Below are 24,498 nucleotides of genomic sequence, written 5' to 3'. Positions count from 1 at the left end.
TGTGTAAATAAAATGAGTGAGGAGGGTTTATATAGATGAGGGGAAGGGTAATTTTGACATTTTAGAAAAAGTTTGAAATAAATAAATAAATATGAAAATGCCTTTACAATGTAAAATATCCAAAAACCCCCCATATTTATCTAAAATTATTTTAACCCCCATAATGAGTGAGGGGAGTTATATAAATGAAGGGAAGGATAATTTTGACATTTTAGAAAAAGTTTGAAATAAATAAATAAATATCAAAATGTCTTTATAATGTAAAATATCTAAAAACCCCTCATAGTTATCTAAAATTATATTAAAACCCCATATAAGTGGGAGAGTTATATAAATATGAGGGGAAGGGTAGTTTTGATATTAAAAAAAGTCATAGGCTTTTTTTCTTTGAAACAGTGATTTTGGGCATTTTGGCTTGAAAATAGTAATTTTGGGTATTTTTGCTTAATAGAAGGGCATTTTGGCTATTTTTTAAAATTTCCCTAATAAAAACTACAAACTCGAGTTTAATTAGAATAATATTTGTTTGTTTCCCGTACGAGCTTCTGCAGAAACATAACTTCGCATAATCTCCATTACATCCTCGTTGAGTCATTTTCTCGTAGGGTTTCTGCTTTCTTGACTACTTTCTTTCTTTTTTCATCCACGCTTTCTCTCTGTCCAAACATCCCCAAAACCTCAATCTCTTGGAAACTACCATCTGGTTTGTCTCAATTGAGCTTCTAGAGTCTTGCTCATGAATTATTTTGTTTAATTTATGTATTTTGTCGTCTTTCTCTTATTTTCCTTCACTTTTCTCGCTGTCCAAACAGTCAAACTCTCTAATTCTTGCAATTAAGGTGTCGAAAAACACAAATTTATCGCCGTACTTCAAGTTTGTATTTAGTTACGGCATGAAAAATTAAAGCCTTCCGAGTGCTTATGATCAAAAAGATATAGTTTTTAGATCCGTGGGAAAATTATGGGTTTTTCGTTTAAGCTTACAACGAAACGTAAAAGGTATCGTCCGGAACCTGCTGTCAAATCAGGGAATTGTATAAATCAAGTTTCAGAGGCATGTATTGGTGATGTTTCAGAGAATTCAAGGCAAAGCTCTCGAACCCGAAAACCAGAGGTAACTTTATTAAAATTGAAGGAGTCTCTTTCAAATTAAATTGTATGAAAGAGGAAGAATTCAATTTCAAATTATACTATTGCATACAGCTTATTTACTCACCATTGATTTTCTGTGATTTAGGGGGAGGATGTTGTTGGAGCTTCTCATTGTGATGAAGCGTTTGGCATGTCTGCAGGTCAGATTAACTGTTAGTTAACTTGGTTATTTCTTATAACTGGATCATGATTGTGTTGCTATTTTTTTTTTTTTTTTGACAGGTCATGAAGCTTCTGTTTTATTGAACCTGTACTCGGATGGATTCTTTATTGAAAAAATCCTGGAGGTTTGTTGAAAGCAACCTTAATATTTTAGAAAGTAAATTAGAATTACTATTTCTATGATATAGGTCTTAAGCTCATAGAATTTTGGATTTTTAGAAAGAAGCTATGCATCAAGTTCAAGAAGCTCCAAAGAAGTTACTTCCATATGATAAAGCTTCTGATATCTTATTAGTGGTAAGTATCTTATTATTTTCTCTTGTTATTACTCTCAGAAATTTCTTAAAGAATATTTCTGCATTTGTGTAGAATGGTGATGTTTGATATGTTATTCTTATATGGCAACATTTATCAGACATTGTCATCTTGGAACTTAAATTTATATTATATACATTAAAAAATCGTCATTTGTAATAGAATAATGCTCTGCATTTTCTTACCTTTTCATGATTTTTTACTAATTTTTTCTCTCCGTATGTTTAAATGTAATTCAAGGCTATGGAGTCTGGCCAATTGCCTATAGATTTTCCTGATAGTATAGCTGGCAAATATGTTGGTGGAACACTCATGTGTGAGGTAAGTTGTTTAGTTATATTCTGTCACTAGTATTGACCTACATTATATGGGTAGGCTAATTTAAATTAGTTTCTGTTTGTTTGTTTATATATACATTATGCATTTATCCATTGGTTCTAAAATATAATTTCAATTGATAAAAAAATTGTTATTTTTTCACAGAATAATCTAATCTTCTTATTTATTTTTTATGCGCTCTCTTAATTTTTCATAAAATTGAGAATTTCTCAACAAAGGTTTTTTGGTCTAAACAATACCATCCAGTGTTTACTTTCCTAAGCATTAGTACTTTTTAACATCTAATTAATTTATAAGTGACAAAAATTTACATATCATATTGCACATATTTTTATTATTTTGGGACTACAGGTGCGAGATTATAGGAAGCATGAATATGAGCAAGGATTTAATTCTACTTCTTCACCAATGGCTGGATTCCCTATTTTTAAGAAAGTACGCCTTCGGGTGACTTTGGAGAATGTAGTGAAGGATGTTTCTTTGGTATCAAACGATTCTTGGTCATATGCTGATTTGATGGTAAGCATTATGTTCACTCTTGCCTATGACATAAAATTTCTATTATCTCATGGGGTTCTGATGCAATATCAACTTTTGGCTACAGGATGTAGAGTCTGAGATTGTGAATGCTATGAATCCACAACTCTGTCTAGATCCTACTCCCAAATTGGATAGGCTTTCTACTAATTTAGTTAATGAAAAGGTAATGAATTAGAATGTCTCTTTATAGTTTTTGATGGAGGAATTAGCAATATGTTGCTAAACTCTGATATCTTTAATCGCAGCTTGATTTATCTGTGAGAAGTCTACGGAAAAAGAGATTCAAGCAGATGCGAGAAGCTAATAGAGTTCCAGAAAGCTCCCATGGCAGGTTGGAAGAGTCTGGGATGATTTCTGACATTATGTTGCCACATGTCAATGAGAATATGGCTACTCAAAATCTGGTTCCAAATCAGTTGTTGCCATTGAAGCCTAAAAATTATGTACCTGATGCTTCTGTACCATTAGTACCTCTAGTAACCCAACAATCAAGGTATCAAATTGGGGTGGGGATATCAGGTATGCAAGATCATGGGCCAAGTTCTGTTGTCAACCCATCTGGAGCTTTGTCTGTTGGACAGGAGATGATCTCCCATGCTGAAAATATGAACTCTACTGCTTCTTTTCAGGCGAAAAGGGAGAGTCAAGATGGACAATTGTCTCCTTTATCCGGTTATAATAAGAGAGCTAGGCTTAACCCCCTAGGCGCTGATGGAATTCAACATCAGCAAATTGGAACGTCTATGGACAATCTCCATGGAGCTGATGTAAGTTGGAAGAAGACAATGTTAGAGCAACCTGTAGTGGGACCAGATGCTAGTCATTTGGAAGCTCAACAATCACGAGTTCAACAGAGATTACCACATCATGCATTTATGAGGACTAGTTTCGCTCAGCCATGGAATAATATGGTTCAACATGTTGAAAAAGATTTGAGAAAGGAGGAACAGTTCCAAAAAAGGAAGACAGCTCAAAGTCCACGGCTGTCTTCTGGGGCTTTGCCTCAATCTCCACTATCTTCAAAGTCAGGAGAATTTTCTAGTGGTTCAGTTGGACCACACTTTGGAGTTGTTGCAACATCCGCTTCACTTGCATCACACAAAGAAAAGTCTGTAGTAACCTCGGTTCCTGCTGTATCTAGTGCAAATGAATCAATGCAGCGCCAACATCAGGTTCAAACTGCAGCTAAAAGAAGATCAAATTCTCTCCCTAAGACCCCAGGAATTACTGGCGTTGGTTCTCCTGCTAGTGTTAGTAATATTAGTGCTCCACCTAATGCAAATAGTCCTTCAGTTGGAACACCGCCATTGAGTGATCAATCCATCCTCGATAAGTTTTCAAAAATAGAAAATGTGGTCTTGAGGTGTAATATCTATTCCACTAATCTCAGAAAAGTATTGTATTATAACAGTTTACTTTCTGTGTGATGTTTTTCTGATTCTGCATATGAACATCAACAGTTTAATGTAAAAAAGTGGAAATGTTTGAATTGCATGACGATACAATTAAAAGCATCAAGAATATTAAATTTTTATATTTCATGAATTTGATAGGTTTTCTTCATCATAAATTTCATCTTGGTCATTACTTTATATTTTGTTTGGTTGTCTTTTCAGGTATCAACTTAATTCTAGAAAGAATAAAGTTGATGATTGTCGTATGAGAAAGCCAAATTCGTATTCAACCCAAAATCTGTCGGCTTGTCTCCGTAGTGTTTCGAATAACGAGGATTTTATAGATGAGTTGAGGCCATTGTCGAAGTCATTGCTTGGTGGCAGTATGAATGTCTCCAAGTCCAGAGTTTTAAATTTTGTAAACACAGAACGTGTAGTTCAAGGTCTGTTGTTCGATTTCTTGTTGGATTTTTGGTTTTCTTCAATATCAAATCCTTTCTTCTCTCTGACTATGCATCATTTTTTGCTTTCAGGAAATGTTGTATCTATTGTTCATCGGTTACGAACTAGATTGGTCCTGTTGGAGAAGGCAAATGATGGCACTGTAGCAATGTATTGTGGAGACAAAGAAGATGGCGATATTCTGGCCGTGGAGGAGTATCTTCCTATACTACCCAATACTGTAAGTTTTTTTCATAAATTACATATTTCTATTAGTCTGGAAGCTGAAAAGTTAAAATTTTCTTGGTATTTTAGGGTGTAAGTGCAAAATTTGAAAATTTTAGAGTTTTATCAATATTTCACTCAAGCCGAGCCAAGCTGACCAACAAAAAGCTAAAGCTCAGCTCGACCATAATCGAGTCGAGCCTGACTTGGCACGAGCTGAGCCGCGAGTGAGCAGCTCTTCTTGACTATGCTTCTACTTTGGTCAAACAAATGTGATGTATATTTTGTTTAAAATAACTTTTCACGTGGATGCACTCTCTATCCTTTTAACTCATTTGATTTAGTTTAATTAGTAGATACAGGTGATAAAGAACATTAGTTATTTCATATGATGAGTCAAGGTTGTAATATTTTATTGCACAATTGATTGAGTTTATTGTAAATTTCAGTAGTTATTAACTGTTGATGAACAATGTTAGTGTAAGGCCCCCCGCATAATTTTGTAATTTAGTAATTTATGAATTTATTAAATATTTGACAAAATTATGAATAGTATATTAGGAGTCCATTTAGGATTTATATTGAAGGGTTAGGTTGTTAATTTAATGAAGAGTAGCTCTGTTTTCCGGGAGGTGAATCACCATCAGTAATCTCTTGGTGGAGAGCTTGAGATATTGGGTTGTTCAATTGTAATCATTCTTTCCATCAATAAATATTATATTCATTCAATACGAAATTCTGATTCAATCCAGTTTAATCAACAAGTATAAGCTGGGGTTGCAACAAGTAGTAATTATGTATATGATGATCAATGGTTGTTGATTGCTTATGTATTTTATCATGAGTGATGACCACTGCAAGTATTGACCTTTCACCATCTATAACTATTATTATTGTTTTGAGATATGAATTTGATTAATCCTTGTAACAGCACTCGGCAGATTTGCTTGCGACACAATTTAGCTCACTGGTACTTTCTAAATGGCCTTGATGTTTTGAAGGAAACTTAAGATTTCATGGTATCTCTGTATTTTGGTTTAAGTTAGATCTTCTTGTTGAATGCAGATGTTACGTGAGGGATGTCTTGTGGAAGATCTTACGCAAATAAAACCCAAACGTATGAGTTTAATGTCAGGCGGCCCACCTAGTAGTGTCGGTGTTTCACCAAATAATTCAGGAGCTGAGATGCAGCAGCATGCCAAAGCAGTTTCTGGTCAGGCAATATCCAATGAAGTTGCAAAGCCAAGTAATGGTTTAGATTCGTCACAGAATCTTCTAGCAAGCACCAGGATGCTTCCTCCCGGAAACCCTCATGCTGTACAGATGTCTCAAGGACTCATGTCCGGAGTTTCAATGCCTGTGAGGCCACAGCAGCTTGACTCACAGCAATCAGTTCAGTCACAGCAACAACAGCAACCTTCAAACCATCACCCCTCAATGCAGCAGCAACAACAACAGTTTCAGAGATCAGCGATAATGCTTGGCCCAAATTCGGTCTCAAACTTGAATGCAAGCATGCAATTGGGTAATATAAACAATGATAGTTTTCATTTATATAAATTCAGCACATTGAAATATATAATTATAGGCAGTTTACAACTAATGGATAAGCATAATGAAATAGCTAGTTAGAAATTTGAACTGCTTATCCTAATTCACAAAATCAGGAATGGATTGAACTAAATATCTTAGTTGATTTCGTGAATTTTCCACAGGTAATCATATGGTCAACAACAAGCCTTCAGCTCTCCAACTTCAAATGTTGCAGCCACAACAGCAACAGCAACAGCAACAACAGACACAAATGCAGAGGAAAATGATGATGGGACTTGGACCTGCTGTAGGTATGGGAAACATGGGAAATAACATGGTTGGGCTTGGAGGCTTGAGCAATGCAATAAGTATGGGAAGTGCAAGGGGATTAGGAGGAACAGGAATGTCAGCCCCAATATCTAGTATAGGTAATGTGGCTGCAAATTCTATGAATCTTAACCAAGCAGCAAACATCACCAACGTTATTGGCCAACAACTTCGATCTGGAAAAATAACTCCAGAAGAAGCAGTATTTATGGCATCAAAATTCAAGAGTAATCAAAGAATGTTAGGGCCCCCTCAATCAAGCATTTCTGGGATGCCGGGAGCTAGGCAGATGCTCTCAGGCTCTAGTGGTCTTTCATCAATGTTGGGCCAGAATCTAAACCGGACTAACATGAATCCCATGCAGCGTACACCAATGGGGCCGCCAAAGTTAATGCCAATGATGAATCCATACATGAGCCAACAACAGCAGCAACAGATGCAACAACAACAACTTCAGCAACAGATGCAACAACTACAGCACCAAATGCGCCAGCAGCAACAACAGTTACAGCAGCCACCACAAGAAACAGCATCACCTCTGCAGGCTGTTGTTTCACCATCTCAAGTTGGCTCACCATCAACCTTGGGGATAACACAGTTGAATCAACAACCTCAGCAACAGTTGAGTCCACAACAACTCAGTCAAATAACTCCATTGAGTCCACAGCAGTTGAGCTCTGGGGCAATCCATGCCATTAGTGCTGGTAACCAAGAGCCTTGTCCAACTAGCCCACAGTTGAGCTCTCAAACCCTTGGTTCAGTTGGTAGCATTACAAACTCTCCTATGGATTTGCACTGTGTAAATAAAAGCTAACGCTTAGGCAAGTCTGGATGTCTAATTTCTTACTTTAATGCTCACTGTTCACGCATTCTGATGCTATACGATATTCCTCTCTCATAAATATCTCATGTCTTCTTTTATCTCTCATATCTACCTTATCTGTTGGTAATGCGTGCTTGGCTTTCAATTTTCTCTTTAATTGATAAAGTGTAACTAGTTGTAATTATCTTTTAAATTTTATTTTCTGAAGAAACCTTCATGATATCCAGGTGTGTTAAAGAAAGGAGGATAATTCCTTTGTTTGGAAAATTTTCATGAATGAAGGCTTAGTACTTTAGTAGTTGTCTCTTTAAATGGACAAGTCTAATTATTGTCATTATTAGGAATGTTCTCTCTAGGGCAGGAACCCTTCTTTTCTGACAACTTATCTGGCAACGTCGAGCTAGATTTTTTGGATTCAATTCGAGTTTGAGCCGGGTTTAACTCTACACAAATCCACACCTAATTCTCTCCAGGACAATTCAGGTTTGTCAAAGGTAACAGAATTTTCCTTGGATTGGGAATGTTCTGTTTGATGGACAAGTCATAAGTCTAATCATTGTCATTATCAGGAATGTTCTCCTCATGACATTCAGGTATTTCAAATACAGTAGAAAATTCTTGGCATTAGCAATGTTCTCTTATTGTCATTTAACTTTTTACCTGCTCAAAAAACATTCAAGACACTCAGGTTTTTAAAAAAGGAAAAAAAATCTCACTTTGAGATATTAGCTTTAAAAATATACATCATTTTTGTAGCTTGAGGTTTACAACTTTTTCACAAAAAGAACTGCATCAAACCAGAAAATAAGATACAAAAAATCAGTGAAGATTGAGAAATCAACAAGTGAGATGGAAATATTACCGATAGAGCTGTCAACAATCAACTTACAGGAGAGACTTAGCATTGCTTCTAAAAAATTTAAACTTCTTTTTTGAGGGCCGTGATGTGAGGCTGAGACTACAGGCCTCCTTTAAAATGTGCTCTGGCTTTGTAAAATTAATCAGCTTCTCGATGACAGAAGCACTTTCTGCTACATGGTTCAAGTCTTTTGGATCACTCCATAAGAGATTGGCTAACTTCCATCTCCTATGCTTTGTTTTTAACCCAATACCCCATTTCAGGAATAGGTTGTGTCTCTGTTCCTTGGAGAGCTTGTTCTGCATTTTCTGGCTAAGTATATACCTCTCTTTTTGTAGAGCCTTTAAGCTAAGAAACAAAACCCAATTCATATTAAATATTTACTTTTGCAGTTAATATGTAATACAGATTTAGATACTTGTAATGCAATCACAATACCTTGAATCTCGGGACACAGTTTTACCGTCTTCTACACATTCATTACCCCTAGAAAATGTTTCCTTTAGAAAGGACAGTCTGTTGTGCTCTACCTCCACGAACAACGAATCTTTTGGATCTCCTTTACATACAAGGAAGAAGTAGGTCCTGTGAACCAATGAGACATTACAATCATGCCAAAGTTCAACAATCTCTCTTTGTAATCTCTTGAATTCATCAGGCCACTTCAAAGTGTCTATCAGTTCAGTCTCCATTGGATCCAAGCCAACATCTCTCACACTCTTTGCAGGTTCAACGGGCTTTGTTTCTGCCTCCTGTTTATTTATATGCATCATATCCAAAGTAAAATAAACAACTGGATTTGATATTACCAGACAGTTTTTTAAATAATTTCCACTTCAGCATGCAATACCTTGTATCTATAGTACTATAAAGAATAATGTCAAGAAATAAACAAGCACTCACCTCACAAACAGCGAGTTGCTGCTCATCCTGAGGATCAGTGCATCCCTCTTTGGACAAAATGAAGGTGCTATCACTGGTACTTTCTGCACCATCTGAAATTTCAACATTCTTTGCAATTGGCTCATTTCTTGACAAGTTCTCTGAGTCAGCAGCATATCTCAGTGCAGAAAATTTTCTGTGCAGGCTCTCAAATGGATCTAAAGACACGCTAGTTATGAGTCTCGCTTTACAACTGCTACTCCTTCCTAACTTGAAATTTCTTGAGCTACTCATGTCTTCTTCGAACAACTGTGGAGATGGTTCTTTTGGGGTAGGAAAAACAGAATCTGGAAGGATGTTCTTCCACCCTTTCTCTTCTTTCAAGGTCGGTGACCTCATCTCTCTCTTTTCTCTGTCTTCATTCTCAGTCTCAGTCAATTCAGAGGTAGCTGGCTTCACTTCTTCATAGTCAGCCTCAGTCAATCCAGAGGTAGCTGGCTTCACTTCTTCATCCTCAGCCTCAGTCAATCCAGTGGTAGCTGGCTTTACTTCATTACATGTTGCATTTGAATCTCTATACCTATTGATGCTAGACTCTGAAACATTTGAGTCTGAATATCTACTTGAGCTTTCTTCAGTCTGAATGCATCGAACATCCTTGTAAATGTCCTCTACATTTTCGTTAATTTCTGCCTCAATCTCCTCCTGAGACAGATCAATTCCAACAAAGTTGGGAACACTCACTTTGCCCTCTTGAAAGGAACAAGAGCCAGGGGAATTCTGTTGTAAGATGGCAGAACTACTCCTGCTGTGTCCATTTGAGTATGGAGATTCATCAGAAGATCTAACACTGATACCTAGATAGGGAGGGTCCTCAAAAACAGGGGTCTCCGACTTTGGAGAATCCAATGAATTTCGAATTCGCAATTTTGGGTACTGATGATCAAGACCTGCCTGGATGAGGAAATTGGACAGTTTAAAATTAGGATCGGAAAGATGAATCAAGATGTAAATGAATGTAGAAGATGAAAGCTATACTTCACTCACATATACCACCATTGGAGTTCTATCCTTTGATCTATTTCTGGCCTCTTGTAGTAGATCCTCAACTTGACTAAGAGCCAAGTCTCGTTGCAGAGTCATCTCACTTAATTCTCTTTTTAGCTGCATAAAAAGGTAACTCAAGGTTTTAGACAAAAAGAAAGTTGCTCACTGCTTAAATTAATGGAAAATTTTGTAGCATGAGGTCAGGTTTATGTGCCAAGCACTCAAAGATATGAATCAATGCATTTCCAAGGTACTATGCCAAAGAAAGACAGCTGTTACTAACGACAATAATAAATCAAGAAATGAGAAGTACTAGAAAACTAGAAAATAAAAACAATTGAATCCAAGAGGCCTTTGATCCAAGACTCAAGCAAAGTTAAAATCGAGTGAGGACACTAAACCTTTTTCATGCATGTATGATAAGAATATTGCTAGGATCCCAAGTATAAGGTATGAGTCTTAGATCTCACATTAGAAAGTATGAGCAATTAGTGTGGAGTTTATATGACATTAAACTCTCTCATCTCAATAGCTAGTTTTTTAGATATGATTTTCCTGAGGTTTGTATCATTTGGCATCAGAGCAATCACTATGTCTCTCAGCCACAATCATGCAACGCGGGTGGTGAATCCAATATTGCAATATTCACCAAAGGCTAGCAAGGAGTTAGCACACGGCTAGCCCTATAGGCGTTGGGGCTACGAAGCGTGGTCGAATGTTAGGATCTCAAGTGCAAAGTATCATTTGGTATCAGAGCAATCACCATATGTCCCAGCCACAATCATGTGACGCGGGTGGTGAATTCGATATTGCAGTATTCACCGGGGGCTAGCAGGGAGTTAGCACACGGCTAGCCTGCATAGACGCTGGGACTAGGAAGCGTGGTAGAATGTTAGGATCCCAAGTACAAAGTATGAAACTTGGATTCCACATAATAAAATATGAGACTTTGATCCCACACTAAAAAGTTTGGGCAACTAGTGTGGGGTTTATATGGCCTTGAACTCTTCCATATCAATAACTAGTTTTTGATGCATAGTTCTTCTAAGGTTCGTATCAAATGTCAAAAAGTTTTTCCAATAAACTGTACACTTTATAAGAGAAAATGAAAAGCAGAGATGATAGAAATTATAGGTGAAGGATTGGGCAACCATAAGGAATATATGATTCTGGTAGTGGAGATATATTTCAAGTTATGGTAGCTGAATGCAGCAGAACCAGGAAAAGAAAGAATTTTGAGACAAAGATCTATAAACAAGTAGAAAGCATGAGGGAAATGAACGTAAAAGAGTATAATTTTTGAAAATGCAATATTAATGATAACTATGTGGTAATTGAAGGAGCATCACAGCAAAATAAAAAACATACTGAAATAATGGCTCAAAATGTTGGAAATTTGCAATTTAATTTTCATTGGTTTATAGAAGTACCCGAAACTACTAACAACTAAATTAGAAGGCAGAAGCCTCATGCATATATCATTTCTTGATATTGTGTCCCTACTAACACAATATAGCTATCTGTCCTAATGTTAGATATGAAATGGTTCTTTAATAATTTTGTACTAAAAGGTTGTACTAAGTACTAGGAGACTATTGGATCACCTTTTCTATTTCGATGTCTTTTTCTCTGAGAATTGCAGCATAATCAGATATATTAGAAATTGCTCCTGAAGTTCTCAACTCATTCTCCAATCTAGACAATTCTCGTTGCAAATGTTTTACCAGTGCTTTATCAGACATGACTATATTGACTTGTGCATTAGTAGCCACTTCTTTAGCACAACTTGCAAACAAGAGGGTATTCCTGGATTGCTCAACATGAATTCGTGCAGGGCTCAGGGTACAGATGATGGCAGTTCTAGTATTTCCTCCTAAGGAGGACTGCAGTATGCGAGTTAGCTTTGAATCTCTATAAGGAACATGTCCACTTCTTCCCTTGCTGCATACAACCATAGAAGCTATATGGATAAATATTAAAATACAATATAAAGTTATTCAAGATTCACTGAATGCTAGAGCTCTAGTTACAAATGCTTAAACAAAAGGATTAAAAAAGAGAGAAAGAAAGAAAACCACAGTGACTAACATTCTGTATGCAAAAATGAAATACAGTTAAGAAACATGGCAGTCCCTGATGTAGTAAGTCAATCAATCACAGCATCCTAAGATATTGAAGTTTCTGATAACACACTACAAACTATTGGAAGAAAAGGATGTTATGTAAAGTTTTAAGGCCAACACATCGTAACATATTAAACTCAGAAGGTACATACTGAACAAGGAAACATCAGCAATGATTTTTAAGTACAGCAAATCTGCAGTACAACATAATACATTTTCTTCAAGGAGGCAACAGAAATGCTACAGCATAGTAACATGATACACTTTTAATCAAACAGAAGGTCACAATTTTTTGAAAAGGTGCAGAAACCTATTGGTGCATACGATTCTCATTATTACAATGCATCTATACTAAGGTTACAACAAGCTAAATGCACTTTAGTTGTCCTATTGGCACTTTTTGTTTTCCTTCTACAATACACTATATTTAAGTGGACAGGTAGCTGAAGAAATTTATCATTCCATATGACAAGCTCTTATGAACACAAACTAACCTTAGCTTACGGATAACAGTTCCTAGTGTCAGTAAACTACGATTTATGTGGGAACCTTCTTTCAATCTTGTGCCAACTGATAAAGCCTGAGAAGCACGTTCACTTCCGGCAAGATCAACAAAATTCTGCGAAGGAAAATTAAAAAGAAGAGAATGTTCACTATCTTTATTTCAGCTTTAGTAATATTACAAATCAAATCATTCATGGAAAAAATGTAATATTGCATACCACAGTGGCTGCAAGGCAGCTAGTACTATTGCCAAAGGACTCACGTGCAGAGCTTTCAATTGTCTGAAACAGAAACATAAGTCAATAGAAAGAATACCGTGTAGTTTACCAAGCAGTGTTGCATACAAAATTCTGTAAAAATAAATCATAATTACCAGTCTCAAGATCTGATGAGATCTGGAGCTTGTTTCATTCAGAGAAGTCTCCCCAATCTGCCTTTGAGCTGCCAAAATGCAGTAGGCTATATATAAATAAACATTGATGGGATATGCAGACAAACCAGCATCACTTCAAGCGATTCATACCTTCACAGATGGATAGAAGATCCTTAAAATGACTCCAGCTCTTCAGAGTTTCCTCTGTGAGTTTCTCAACAATAGTTCCTTTCTATTAAGATTGATACATTAGCATAGTAAAATATTTTTAAAAAAAAAAGTTCATCTAGCCAATAATTAAATTTACCTCTGGATCATCGAGGAGTCTAAGTGGAGTGCTGTCTGTACTGAGAAGGTCTCTAACAGATTCATTATAAATCTCCATAGCAGAGAACTTCAAAATGAATACTCTTTCTTTGTGCTACAAAAAGGAAACACGTTTATTTGAATGGGACAATGAATAATTATGAAAATGAGCATAATTGCATCTAAGGAAAATTAATAAACATATTAAGGTTGTCATTACGCTATCTATGTAGTCATATATATCTGCCATGCTGTACTCAGTGATTGCAGTCATTGTGTACGTCTTTCCACTGCTTGTTTGCCCATAAGCAAAAACACTTGCTGAAAATAAGTGGATGTAAAATTTAGTTGATGGAATTCAAGGCAAAGTTCATAAAACTGGTACAGAAGGAGACAAGCATGCTCACAGTTTATGCCACTGACTGCTGAAAGAGCCACCTCCTTGACTCCTTCCTCATACACCTTCCTTGTAGTGCAATCATGACTAAACACCCTGTCTAGAACCAAAAACCAACATATAGCCCAGAAAAATCAGATCAGAAGAGTGTGAGCACACCAATTCTTCAAAGATAAGAAACTAACAGATGCAATCTTAACAAAAAGAGTTGACAAAAATCAATGCAGCCTTAAAAAAAAAACAATATATCTGGAAACTAAAGATTGGACTACGAACCCTCATCAATAAATTCATAGACAGCAAATAATATCCATATGAGACAAATTTATGGAAAATGTGGTGAAGTTCTATCGATTTACAATGGTCAGTCCTCTACTAAATTCACATATTAAGAAACTTGAACCAACTTTATATTCAGATAATTCCTTACCAAATGTATAAGCAGTTGGATACATGGACCTTTCAGCAACCGTAAGACTGTTCCTGTATATGATAGTGGTATCATTGATGCATTCCCAGTCTGACACATCATTTCTAGCAATTTCCTTCTCATTCAAAGGCCGCAATCGAACTGAAACAAAAATTCTTTCGACATTGCTGCTTGGTCCTTGCATGGGCTCCTCCTCATTGGCTGCTCCCATCTTCAACTTTTCCTTTCTTCACAAAACGAACTCTAAAGTACATATATAATATGCGACCATCTACAAAGAAATCAAAGTACTTTGACCAAGACTGTATTTTTTGCTTTTTTTTTTCCTCACCACCTCACAACTTTTTCTTCACTATTCAAGTGATGAATCACCATTCAGGTTCAATAATAAAGCAATTGATGGTCTTCTACAAAACACAAGGGCCACATAACTTTCTTCATACCTTACAATCATCTGCATCAACAGACTAATCATGGATTAGTGCTAAATCAACCCACCATTTCCTCTGTGTTCTGTCTCATCCCAGACACCCATATCTTAATTTGACTTATTTTTAATTCAAACAAGTCATATAAAACACAAATCGTCAATCATCAGCTATTAGTATTCTACGAAACAAACAAGGTAACAGTTGTTTATGGAAATTTAATACTTCATTTGAACTTTTCCCAAATGGTCCCCAATTACAGTCTGTCAAAAGTCTTCCCAAATATAAAATAGCTTGCAAATTAATTAAAAAAAAAAATAGTTGCGAGACAATATTTTTTAACTAGTAGAAACTAAAAATGAGAGTCGTTTTCAAGGAATGTTTGTAATTTTTCCAAGATTCTTCTTCACTAGCTCCATGTGCACAAACTGTTCGTTCAAATTGTCAATGATTTATTTGGGTTTCTTACAAAATTCTTCTTTGTGGCTGTTCCTTAGTTGTATGAAATTTATTCTCGTTGACCGCAAAATCCAAAGCATATGAATCAGGTAGAATCCCAAATATAGAATCTACCTAGGAACAGCACAACTTCATAAGGCAACCAATTTGAACCCTAAAATAAAAAAAAAAAAAGTTAATCATAACAATATCATGAACCAAATTCAAAGTTTCTTCCATTCAAACCATTGAAAATGCTTCGAGCTCATCTCACCTCTTGCAGAGATGGAGAGAACATCCTTCCTCTCCGTCTCTGTATTTGAAATTTTACAAGAAAATATGTATGACTATGGCGTCGGCTTCTTCAATATTGGCCTCTGAATTAAAACTACCGCGCGAAGCTGAATCGTTATTAACTGACTCACCATGTTATATTTACCAATCTGCCCTAAACTTGCGCTTCAGCCCAAATTTTCGAATAACTTGAAGACATTGAAAAAGTCCCAAATATTATTTTCACTAATTTTAGGGTTGCATTTGTTTCTATTTAAAAACATTTACATCTACCCTCGAGCGGTCAATCGTCAGTTAAGGGTTGATGCTAAAAATTGCATCGATAAAAGATGCACAAAATAACATTCCAATGGTGGTTTGATATTCTACTAAGATATATAAAAAGTATTGTCCCTAAATCTTTGTACAATCTTTAATAGTTTAATTTGTAAAAAAAGATGTAGGGTTATATATGTAATTACATATTTAAATACTAGATATTACTATATAAATCAAGACAAGTTATTGTATTAGAAAAAGTAGATGATCCAACGCTCCCGATTTGATAAAATGTGATCTTAATATTACAATAATAAGAGATAAAAAAAATATATTGAGAAGATTGTGGATTGCGGATTGCGGGGAAGTATTGTAATAGCCAAGAATTATCCCTTGGATAGAAGGTATAATACGCATATTGTGTCATGGGCTTGCGAGTAGATCACATGGGTAACTAATGCATGTAATTTATATAGCTGGTTGTCTTTTAGTGTTGTTTTTGTGAGTTTAACCAAGAAAAATTCTAAGTGCACAACAATAAGCAAATATCAATCTATAGGTTAGGTTGCAAAGTTTTTTTTATGAATTTCTAGATACTAGACCATTTTTTTCATGAGTTCTCATTTTTCAGTGTGAATGGTTGACCTAAAGAAGTAATTTAACTTCAATACACACTTATTAGTATAAAAATAGGGATAGATTCAATCCAAACTAAATTTAGACTTGACTTGAGTTTGGATTAAATCTATAATATCCAATTTAAACTCGTTTGAGTTGAATACATTGTCACCAAAGGGTTGTCGGTGGAATAAACAAAATCACTAAAAAAGTGAATAATATCACTAGATGGATATATATTATCAACAAATAATCAAATAAGTCAAACTCAAATTGAGTTATTAAGTTAAAACTTTAGCTTGAATTCAGTTAATTCAAATTAAATAATATATTCGAATCAAATTAACTTAGATTAGATCAAACCCTATACAAAAATACCCCCAACCATATTATCAAATACATCTACAATCTTCTTAATTGTAAGTAAGTAGGATAGCACTGTCGCATTAAGGCAATCTGGTGAAGAGTGATGTATGGCTTTCACCTGCCACAAACTTCAATCATCATCCTTATTAAAAGGATGGAATAAAAACAAGAAGAAAGCACCATTAATCAAGTTGCCGGTGTACAATTATTATAAAAATAATACATACCAAGATACGAGTACAATTTTTAATGTGAAAGTGTATTAGTTAGGCCTTTGGAGTGATAAATATTAGTTGGGTTGGGATTGATTTCTTTCCCCCACATAAGGGAGACAGAGAAAAAGCTGCCAAAATGTATTGAAGAAGTGGGGACTACTTGACCAGGTGTGCATGAAAAACACCCCATGTGATGCACTAAAATTAGTCCGGTCCATCCATGTGTATGAAACTTCGTTGTTAATAATTAACCTGTTAAAGGAGAAACCGGACTTCTTTTATCAATGCATCTGCATGTGCATCTTTTTCTACCCATAATTCAATCTTCCTTCTTTTCCAATTTAGTTCATTGCCGACAGTGGTGTCTTTTACAATGGGTTGTGAGTTGAACCGGTACAGTTTGATCTCCAATATATATTCGATTTGATTCAAGTTTGTTTGTAAATTTCTGTACGAATAATGCATATGGAAGAAATTCCCGCACAATTAAATTTAAAAAAAATATGAATTAAGTCGTATTTATCTTTTTATTATGTTAAAGTAATGGGCACATTAAAATATGATGTGGGCTTTAGATTTGCGATTTGGTTGCTGTTGTGAAATTTCCTCTTGAGTCAGCAGCAGCATTGAACATCCAAAATATATTTCTGGGCCGAGCCCGAATCATCTTTTGTAGCCCAGCTTTGAGTTTGTCTGGGCTTCAATGGCGTTCTTTGGGCGAAGTATCAGAGAAATTTCTCATATTTCGTGGGGCTAAGGTCTGTCCAAAGTGGATTTGATCCTGTTTGAATTCATACCTATTAATAATATTAATATTTTTAAAAAGATATAAATATAATATTAAAAATTTATTAATATTTTATGTAAATTATAAGCTTATAAACTCATACCTATTAATAATAAATTTGAATTCAAATTGAAAATCAAACTTAAACCATCGAAGATCAAATTGAATTTGACAATAATTAAACCTAGTTGGATCTGAGTTAAGTTGTGAACACCTCACAAGCTCTGAACAGTTTGCAACCTAGCTAATATATGACCCAAGGCAAAAACCCATCTCGAAGTAAACTAAAAATACAAATAAGAAGCAAGTGTCGTGCACGTGGAGGAGAGTCGCGTGCTTAAGCAAGTTAACTTATCTACCGACTGCTCGGCGTTCTTCAGTGAGAAAGAAGAGCGAATGGAAACGACGACGTTGACAACGGTGTTGTTCATGTTGTCGATGCTGTGGAGAGTCTCGCACGGATTTGTGCCGCCGTCGACCTTTCTTAACAGATTGTCTGAGTCTGGCAGCAGCAACTACTTGACCACCAAAGAACTCTGGTTCAATCAGACTCTCGATCATTTCTCTCCTTATGTATGCGTTCCCTCTGTATTATCCTTCTGCCATAATTTTCTGCATTTATCTTCGTATATTATACGTTGATAGTTCCATATTGATATCTCCAACCTTTTAGTGTATTTTTTTTAATTATCTTATCATTTTTAGAATTAATAAAGCTTCTCTTTATTATAGCTTATTTAATCCAGATTTTTGGGTTAAATCATCAATTATAACATGTTTAAGATAGTTTATTTCAATAATTCAATTGCATATTATAATCACATTTTTAGTGCCGGATTAGTATAGCTTATGATTATCGGATTGTGATAGCAATAATTGATTTTGTAATAATCAATTTTGCATGTTTTGTGATTATTAATAATCATAATCCAATTGTTACTGTTTTAAAAATAATTTAAAAAGACGATTATTTGAGTTAAAATGTCCAAGTCCTAAGACTTTAGTTTTTTTCTTAATTATTTTTTTACCTTTCTAATCCACAAGATAAACTGATAAAGCACTAGATATATTTAATATTTAACGCAAAAAATCAGCTTTTTAGTTATTTGCTGGACACTCACAATTAGACTATAATTATTTATAATTCAATAATCGTAAGTTGTACCAAACTGGCAAGAATTGATTATTACATAATCAGTTGTTCCTATAATCATAATTCAATAATCATAAGTTGTACTAAACAGGCACAAAGTATCACATTATTCACAATCTACTCCTATAACTAAGTGATCAAATCGGCTTGGAATTTTGTAATTGAGCCTGTAGAGTTGAATTTTATAAGGATTTCTTTTTTGTTGAAGTGTAGTTGCAAATTTTGCTTAAACGGGACTTTTAATTGCAGGATCACCGTCAATTTGAGCAGCGATATTATGAATTCCTTGACTACTTCAAACCTGCAGAGAATGGTCCTATTTTTTTGAAAATCTGTGGTGAATCTGCGTGCAATGGCATAACTAATGACTATATCAGCGTAAGTTTCAGCTCTTATCCTTAGTTGCAATTTAAAGCTGAATTTATGTTAAATAGTCTTAAGCAGGCTACTTGATGAATACCTGTAGTTTTAAACTAGAATTAATGGCTTATCAAAAAATAAAGATATTCAATTTGTATCAGTATTGGATTAAAACAAAGAGCGACATTTTGGCTGTATTTAAATTGACAAATGTGACCTGACAACTCAATAGAGTTTTTTCACAGTTCATTGAATGACCGAAACTCATTGTTCTTGTGAATTAGGTATTACTAGTTTGATGAAAAAACAATTATAAACCATCTACCATTCTACAGGTTTTGGCAAAGAAGTTTGGAGCAGCTGTTGTTTCACTTGAGCATCGTTACTATGGCAAGAGCTCACCCTTTAAATCACTGACAACAGAAAATTTAAGATTTCTTTCATCTAAGCAGGCACTCTTCGACTTGGCTGTATTCCGTCAGCGTTACCAGGTAATTACCATATAATTTCTGAACTGGATTTCCCAGTGCACTTCAGATGATATCCACCTACAATGAGTCTCACTGCTGTTCCTGTGAAATAATCTGGAGAAGAAATTTTCTGGCAGAACAAGGGATTTTTTGTCTTCTCCTCCCTAAATTTTTTCTCGTTCCTTTCTTTGTTTTTCTCTTTTTGGGTCCATGTTAATGAACATGAATATAAAATCAACAATACTTGATAGTTTGTTATCAATTTGTATGTTGGGAAATTTTATTTTTTATGTTGTTTGGCATTTTCTCTTGTGCATGCCTACATATAGAAATACAAACAAAGATGTGCATCTGAAATTTTCCATGCCGTGGGTGCCCTATGCTGTATTTATTTGCATTTCTGCATGAATATGCAAGTTGCCTGTGGAACAAGAGGTATAGATCTGTTTATCTTCCTTTCATTTGCTAATTCTTATTACATGGTAAGGCCATGTGTACGGTATTTTCATGTATATGAGGTAAATTTCATTCTGCCATTATGTATCTCAAATCTTGCTTAAAGAATTTGTATAATCTTTATTTCTATCAAACTCATAGTTAATGTGATGATACTAATTTTTGTAGGAATCTTTGAACCTGAAGCATAATAGAGTAAGTATTGAGAATCCATGGTTTGTTTTTGGTATCTCATACTCAGGAGCTCTTAGTGCATGGTTTCGGCTGAAGTTCCCTCATCTAACATGTGGAAGTCTGGCAAGTTCTGCTGTTGTACTTGCTGTCTACAACTTCACAGAATTTGATCAGCAGGTAGAGAGAAATTTAATTTGATGAATCCATGTTCATTGAAAAGATATATCTTGAAAATTTGTGCTTATTCTTTTTTTTTCCCCCCTCCAAGTTTAGATCTTGCTGAATTTTGTCTTTTGGTCTTTGAGCTTAAGTTTTGTTTGAATAGTTCTCCTAATTTTGTAAATCTTGCCATTACCTTTCACTCGTGTTGTTTTTGTACAGATTGGTGTATCAGCTGGTGCTGAATGTAAAGCTGCACTACAAGAAACTACTCAACTTGTGGAGCAAAGGCTTGCTTCAAATGGAAAAGCGTTGAAGAAATTGTTCAATGCAGGCGAGGTTTGATTTTCTTTCCTTGCTCTGGTTCATTGATATGTTCCTGAAACTTATGTCAAGTGCAAAAGCAATGAAGAAACTCTTACTGCTTATTACGGATTTTAAACGTATTGGATACGCTTGCAGCTGGCGATTGATGGTGATTTCCTTTATTTTCTGGCTGATGCAGCCGTTATTGCGGTGAGTGTAGTTTCTTATTCTGTTCTGTTGCTGGATATTTTCACGTTAATGATCTTCAAGTTAAATTTTTCAGTTTCAATATGGAAATCCAGATACACTATGTGCCCCCCTTGTTGAAGCTAAGAAGGCTGGAGAGGATTTAGTGGTATTGCTTCTCTTTCTTGCCATTTATCTCTTTTAATTGTGTTAGATAATCATAACAGCTTTTGCTTATTTACTTATAATGCTGCTGAGATTTTGATTTACTAGCCATTTGTTATAACCGGTTCTATGAGTGAGTTGGATTGGTGTCTTGTATAAGATAAATTATGAGACATAGTCATTACATCCATCATGTTCTTTGTGCAGCCCAAAAAAATGATGGTTCAGAATATCCAGTTTCATGAATAGATTGATTGAACACTCAGTTGATTTATCTGTCTTTATCATTATTCTTTAAGTTGTGCAGTCAACAGACACAGTAGCTTATGTTTAATTGGCAGATTGAGATTCCTTTATCATCTTTCTCTAATTTTTAATATAATTCTAAGGTTCTCTCTCCCCTCTCATGTAGGATGCCTATGCCAAATATGTTAAAGACTATTACCTTGGGAAGTTTGGTGTTAGTGTTCAGACATATAATCAGAAGCACCTGAAAAATACTGCTGTTAGTGAAGGGAGTAGTGATCGGTTGTGGTGGTTTCAAGTTTGCACAGAAGTTGCATACTTTCAGGTAGCACCTTCAAATGATAGCATTCGCTCTTCAAAAGTGGATACAAGGTGTGCTGTTAATTAGTATATTTTGTTATGTTTATTCTATTATACACTCTATTTATGTGTAAATAATTAGCATAGAATTATCTATTTACCAAAAGACACAAAAGAAATGGAATGTTCGCTCATTTTTCTCCTTTGAGTTATCCCTTCTACCTAACTGATTACACAAATCGCTCCTCTTATGTGGCAGATACCATTTGGACCTGTGCAAGAATGTCTTTGGAGAGGGCATCTATCCAGATGTTGATATGACAAATATATACTATGGAGGCACAAGAATTGCTGGTCTAGACGCTTAACCTTCTAATCTCTGTGTTGGATTGTCAAGCAGCAACTTTTTATTCTTTCTTTTTTATCTTTGTTCATAGTTCAAATGTTCTTACCAAATGGGTATGCAGGTTCAAAAATTATTTTTACAAATGGCTCACAGGATCCCTGGCGTCATGCATCCAAACAAATTTCATCTCCAGATAGTAAGTTGCCAGTTATTTTGAAGAGAACCCAGTCAAAGAAAGATAAGGGGGGAAAATAAGTTGGTTAGAAATTTTATTGTTTATGTTATTTCCTCAGTTTGACTGTGTGCATAAGTACATGGTGTTGACAACAGTAGATTACTAGGCTTCTAAATAGACCACTCTGGTCCATCTTACCAGTAATTTTGAAATTCTAATAGGCACAAACATTTTTGGTGGTGATCCATATTAAGCTTGTGTCATCTACTTCTTTGTAAAAGTGTCTGTTCTGTGGTAATATGGATTCTCTTCGACATTATTTCTAAACCACGTCTTTAAGTTGTGATTATCTTCCCATATATTTGTGGTGATATGGCAAATTTAATGGTATATGTGTTGATTATCCATGTTGATATAATGGTTGTTCAATGAGAATAATTAAGGACCCTGCTATGGAGCATTACTATGCAATGTCCTGATTCTTTGGATAACTAGCATCCACCCTTTTATTTGTACTCTTCTACTAAGATGTGTCCATTTGAACTGTACAGTGCCTTCATATGTCATCACTTGTCATAATTGTGGCCACGGAACTGATATGAGAGGATGTCCCCAGTCTCCCCTAAGCATTGAAGGTATTTACAGTTCATTATTGACTTTTTTGTTTCTTCAACCTGTAGTTCTGGTTTAAATTCTAAAACAATTGAACTGTCAGAAGTTTGCCACAGGATTACTTGACTGAATATGTCATGTTCTTGAGTAGTTACATATGGTTACCATGGTACTTGATCTGTTTAGAACCACCCTTTCCAAAGCATTGAGGGTTGCTGTCCTGGAGAACTTAAAGATGAAAAGATTCATTCTTCTGTTCAATTTCTTTGTAGTTTTGGACTTTTAAATTTTTAATATTTGCTTAAAAAATATACACAGGCATGAGATAGCCAATCTGAAAACAGAGTTCCATATGTATCTTGGTGGTATCTTCTGCTACTGGCTTTCCCAGAGGCAGACTAAGTGGTCATGTTAATGAAATATTTTGTTCAACTGGTTTTTCATCATGTTATAAGGATTAATAAAAGCCATATACCTGTGAGAATGTTATAACATAAAATAGTGACAGCGGATTGAGAGGTTGATGCTTGTTATGGCCTTCTGCCAACCATGCCCGGCTATAATGCCTGTAACTCATAAATTTGTTCTCTCTCACTTGGTGTTGTATTTATAATTGTCTGAAATTTTGTGTCCTTTTTCCATTACAGGTAATGCCCAGAACTGCAGCTCTCCTGACGCAGTCCAGAAAGTAAGGCAGCATATCATAGAGAACATTGATTTGTGGCTGTCTGAGTGCCAAGAAGCAGGTAGGAGTTTTATGTGAATGTGATGGCCTTGTGACAGATGAAGAGATGTTGTAATCAATCTGTTTAACTGACTCAGACAGCATGCATTGCCATCTCAACAGGTATGTAAAGGCTGATCCATCAGTAGGCATCTTGTGTTGTATATACCAAACATTACTGTTTGACTGTGAAGTTTGGTGTGAATTGCCATCTCATGTCGAGCTGCATAGCAAATTTCTCTTTTAAAGTTTGGTGTGAATTGATGTGATAAGTAATATGTGAACATTAAACATCTAGTTGAGAGTTACCTTTTCGACCTAATCAGGTCTAAACCGATTATATCAAGTGAAAACCCTAGGTCCAATTATAGGTTTCACCAGTACACTTGATAAGTCAAAAATTTGATTTTAATATATAATCAATGAGTTTCGAACCTATATTCTCGTGTTTGGTTATCTCCATTTTTAGCATTCAAACTACCCTTAACATTTTGAAATTAATCATTGGGTTTTCTCGTCAATAGACCAAAAGAAATATAAGATCTTTTGAGACATAATTGTTGGAGGGTCTGTCATATATTTTCTTTCTTTTGGCCTATCAGGAACACAATCAATCACCCAAAAGGCGAGACCTGGATAGTCATTTGAAGTTTAACAAATTTAAATCCACCTGTTTGATCAAGAATATTGATTCAGAATGAAACTACAATGTTTTAATTATCAGATCAAATATGGACCCGGTCAAAGCCTCATCTACGTTTTATCCAGTTCCGATTAGTCAGTCTGACTGTCAATCTTTAATGAAATTAATGGCATCAATTGTGTTACTCCTTTATTAGCAATTGCTAGGAGGAACCCAATTTTACTAAATGTTTTCCGATGTCAACATAATGTCATGTTGACATCAACATAACATATGGTGGCTTCGGTACAGCGTCAATATGATATAACACTGACATTGACATAACCAAGAACCAGGGGCAAAATCCCTGTTAAATTGCAAACCAGAATGGTTTACCTGATTGAATCACAGTTCATAGCGGTTTAATGGCTGATGTTATTAGACTGCTTAACTAAGCCGCATTGGTCT

General features: G+C 35.3%; 3 protein-coding genes across 8 annotated transcripts; 2 read left to right on the top strand and 1 right to left on the bottom strand.

The window, feature by feature from the left end:
* The first annotated feature begins 532 nt into the window (after positions 1-532).
* Positions 533-7,356, top strand: LOC123199115 (protein PHYTOCHROME-DEPENDENT LATE-FLOWERING-like). The gene is made up of 13 exons (XM_044613961.1): positions 533-1,114; positions 1,238-1,292; positions 1,375-1,439; positions 1,534-1,611; positions 1,870-1,950; positions 2,320-2,487; positions 2,573-2,671; positions 2,754-3,871; positions 4,125-4,345; positions 4,436-4,584; positions 5,500-5,538; positions 5,634-6,093; positions 6,284-7,356. The coding sequence occupies exons 1-13, from the start codon at positions 962-964 to the stop codon at positions 7,240-7,242; spliced, it is 3,645 nt and encodes a 1,214-aa protein (XP_044469896.1). The 5' UTR covers positions 533-961; the 3' UTR covers positions 7,243-7,356.
* Positions 7,357-7,940: 584 nt separating this feature from the next.
* LOC123199116 (kinesin-like protein KIN-7G) lies at positions 7,941-15,563 on the bottom strand. Of its 4 annotated transcripts, XM_044613963.1 has the most exons (15): positions 15,313-15,563; positions 15,070-15,213; positions 14,173-14,626; positions 13,753-13,842; positions 13,566-13,666; positions 13,347-13,460; positions 13,190-13,271; positions 13,040-13,107; positions 12,885-12,947; positions 12,657-12,781; positions 11,644-11,980; positions 10,040-10,156; positions 9,014-9,946; positions 8,549-8,862; positions 7,941-8,458 (listed from the first exon to the last, which is right to left on the bottom strand). In XM_044613963.1, exons 3-15 carry the CDS (start codon positions 14,381-14,383, stop codon positions 8,137-8,139), a joined length of 2,877 nt encoding a protein of 958 aa, XP_044469898.1. In that variant the 5' UTR covers positions 14,384-14,626; positions 15,070-15,213; positions 15,313-15,563; the 3' UTR covers positions 7,941-8,136. The 4 variants fall into 4 exon arrangements, with proteins under 4 accessions (XP_044469898.1, XP_044469897.1, XP_044469899.1 ...); XM_044613962.1 differs by having other exon boundaries at positions 14,173-15,213; XM_044613964.1 differs by lacking the exon at positions 15,070-15,213.
* Positions 15,564-17,745: 2,182 nt separating this feature from the next.
* Positions 17,746-23,705, top strand: LOC123199118 (probable serine protease EDA2). Of its 3 annotated transcripts, XR_006498189.1 has the most exons (14): positions 17,746-18,149; positions 18,979-19,107; positions 19,425-19,580; positions 20,184-20,366; positions 20,571-20,687; positions 20,811-20,864; positions 20,938-21,009; positions 21,418-21,623; positions 21,811-21,905; positions 22,019-22,093; positions 22,624-22,707; positions 23,332-23,430; positions 23,532-23,606; positions 23,662-23,705. XR_006498189.1 is itself a non-coding variant. In XM_044613967.1 (13 exons), the coding sequence occupies exons 1-13, from the start codon at positions 17,973-17,975 to the stop codon at positions 23,537-23,539; spliced, it is 1,455 nt and encodes a 484-aa protein (XP_044469902.1). In that variant the 5' UTR covers positions 17,746-17,972; the 3' UTR covers positions 23,540-23,705. The 3 variants fall into 3 exon arrangements, 2 of the variants coding, with proteins under 2 accessions (XP_044469902.1, XP_044469901.1); XM_044613967.1 differs by having other exon boundaries at positions 23,532-23,705; XM_044613966.1 differs by having other exon boundaries at positions 23,332-23,705.
* The last annotated feature ends 793 nt before the right edge of the window (positions 23,706-24,498 follow it).

The sequence above is a fragment of the Mangifera indica genome, chromosome 16 (assembly GCF_011075055.1).
Source record: "Mangifera indica cultivar Alphonso chromosome 16, CATAS_Mindica_2.1, whole genome shotgun sequence".
Classification (NCBI taxonomy): domain Eukaryota; kingdom Viridiplantae; phylum Streptophyta; class Magnoliopsida; order Sapindales; family Anacardiaceae; genus Mangifera; species Mangifera indica.
Note: the sequence above shows the minus strand (reverse complement) of the source record. Positions and strands in the feature narration are given on the sequence as shown.

Excerpts from the sequence above, each read along its gene's own strand:
- LOC123199116 (XM_044613962.1), bottom strand. The coding sequence starts at position 14,383 with ATGGGAGCAGCCAATGAGGAGGAGCCCATGCAAGGACCAAGCAGCAAT. Across the intron at positions 13,461-13,565 it reads TATATGACTACATAGATAGC|CACAAAGAAAGAGTATTCAT; the intron begins GTAATGACAACC and ends TCCTTTTTGTAG. Across the intron at positions 12,948-13,039 it reads CTCATCAGATCTTGAGACTG|ACAATTGAAAGCTCTGCACG; the intron begins GTAATTATGATT and ends TTTCTGTTTCAG.
- LOC123199115 (XM_044613961.1), top strand. The coding sequence starts at position 962 with ATGGGTTTTTCGTTTAAGCTTACAACGAAACGTAAAAGGTATCGTCCG. Across the intron at positions 1,951-2,319 it reads GTGGAACACTCATGTGTGAG|GTGCGAGATTATAGGAAGCA; the intron begins GTAAGTTGTTTA and ends TTGGGACTACAG. Across the intron at positions 2,672-2,753 it reads CTAATTTAGTTAATGAAAAG|CTTGATTTATCTGTGAGAAG; the intron begins GTAATGAATTAG and ends CTTTAATCGCAG.
- LOC123199118 (XM_044613966.1), top strand. The coding sequence starts at position 17,973 with ATGGAAACGACGACGTTGACAACGGTGTTGTTCATGTTGTCGATGCTG. Across the intron at positions 19,108-19,424 it reads TAACTAATGACTATATCAGC|GTTTTGGCAAAGAAGTTTGG; the intron begins GTAAGTTTCAGC and ends ACCATTCTACAG. Across the intron at positions 20,865-20,937 it reads CTGATGCAGCCGTTATTGCG|TTTCAATATGGAAATCCAGA; the intron begins GTGAGTGTAGTT and ends TAAATTTTTCAG.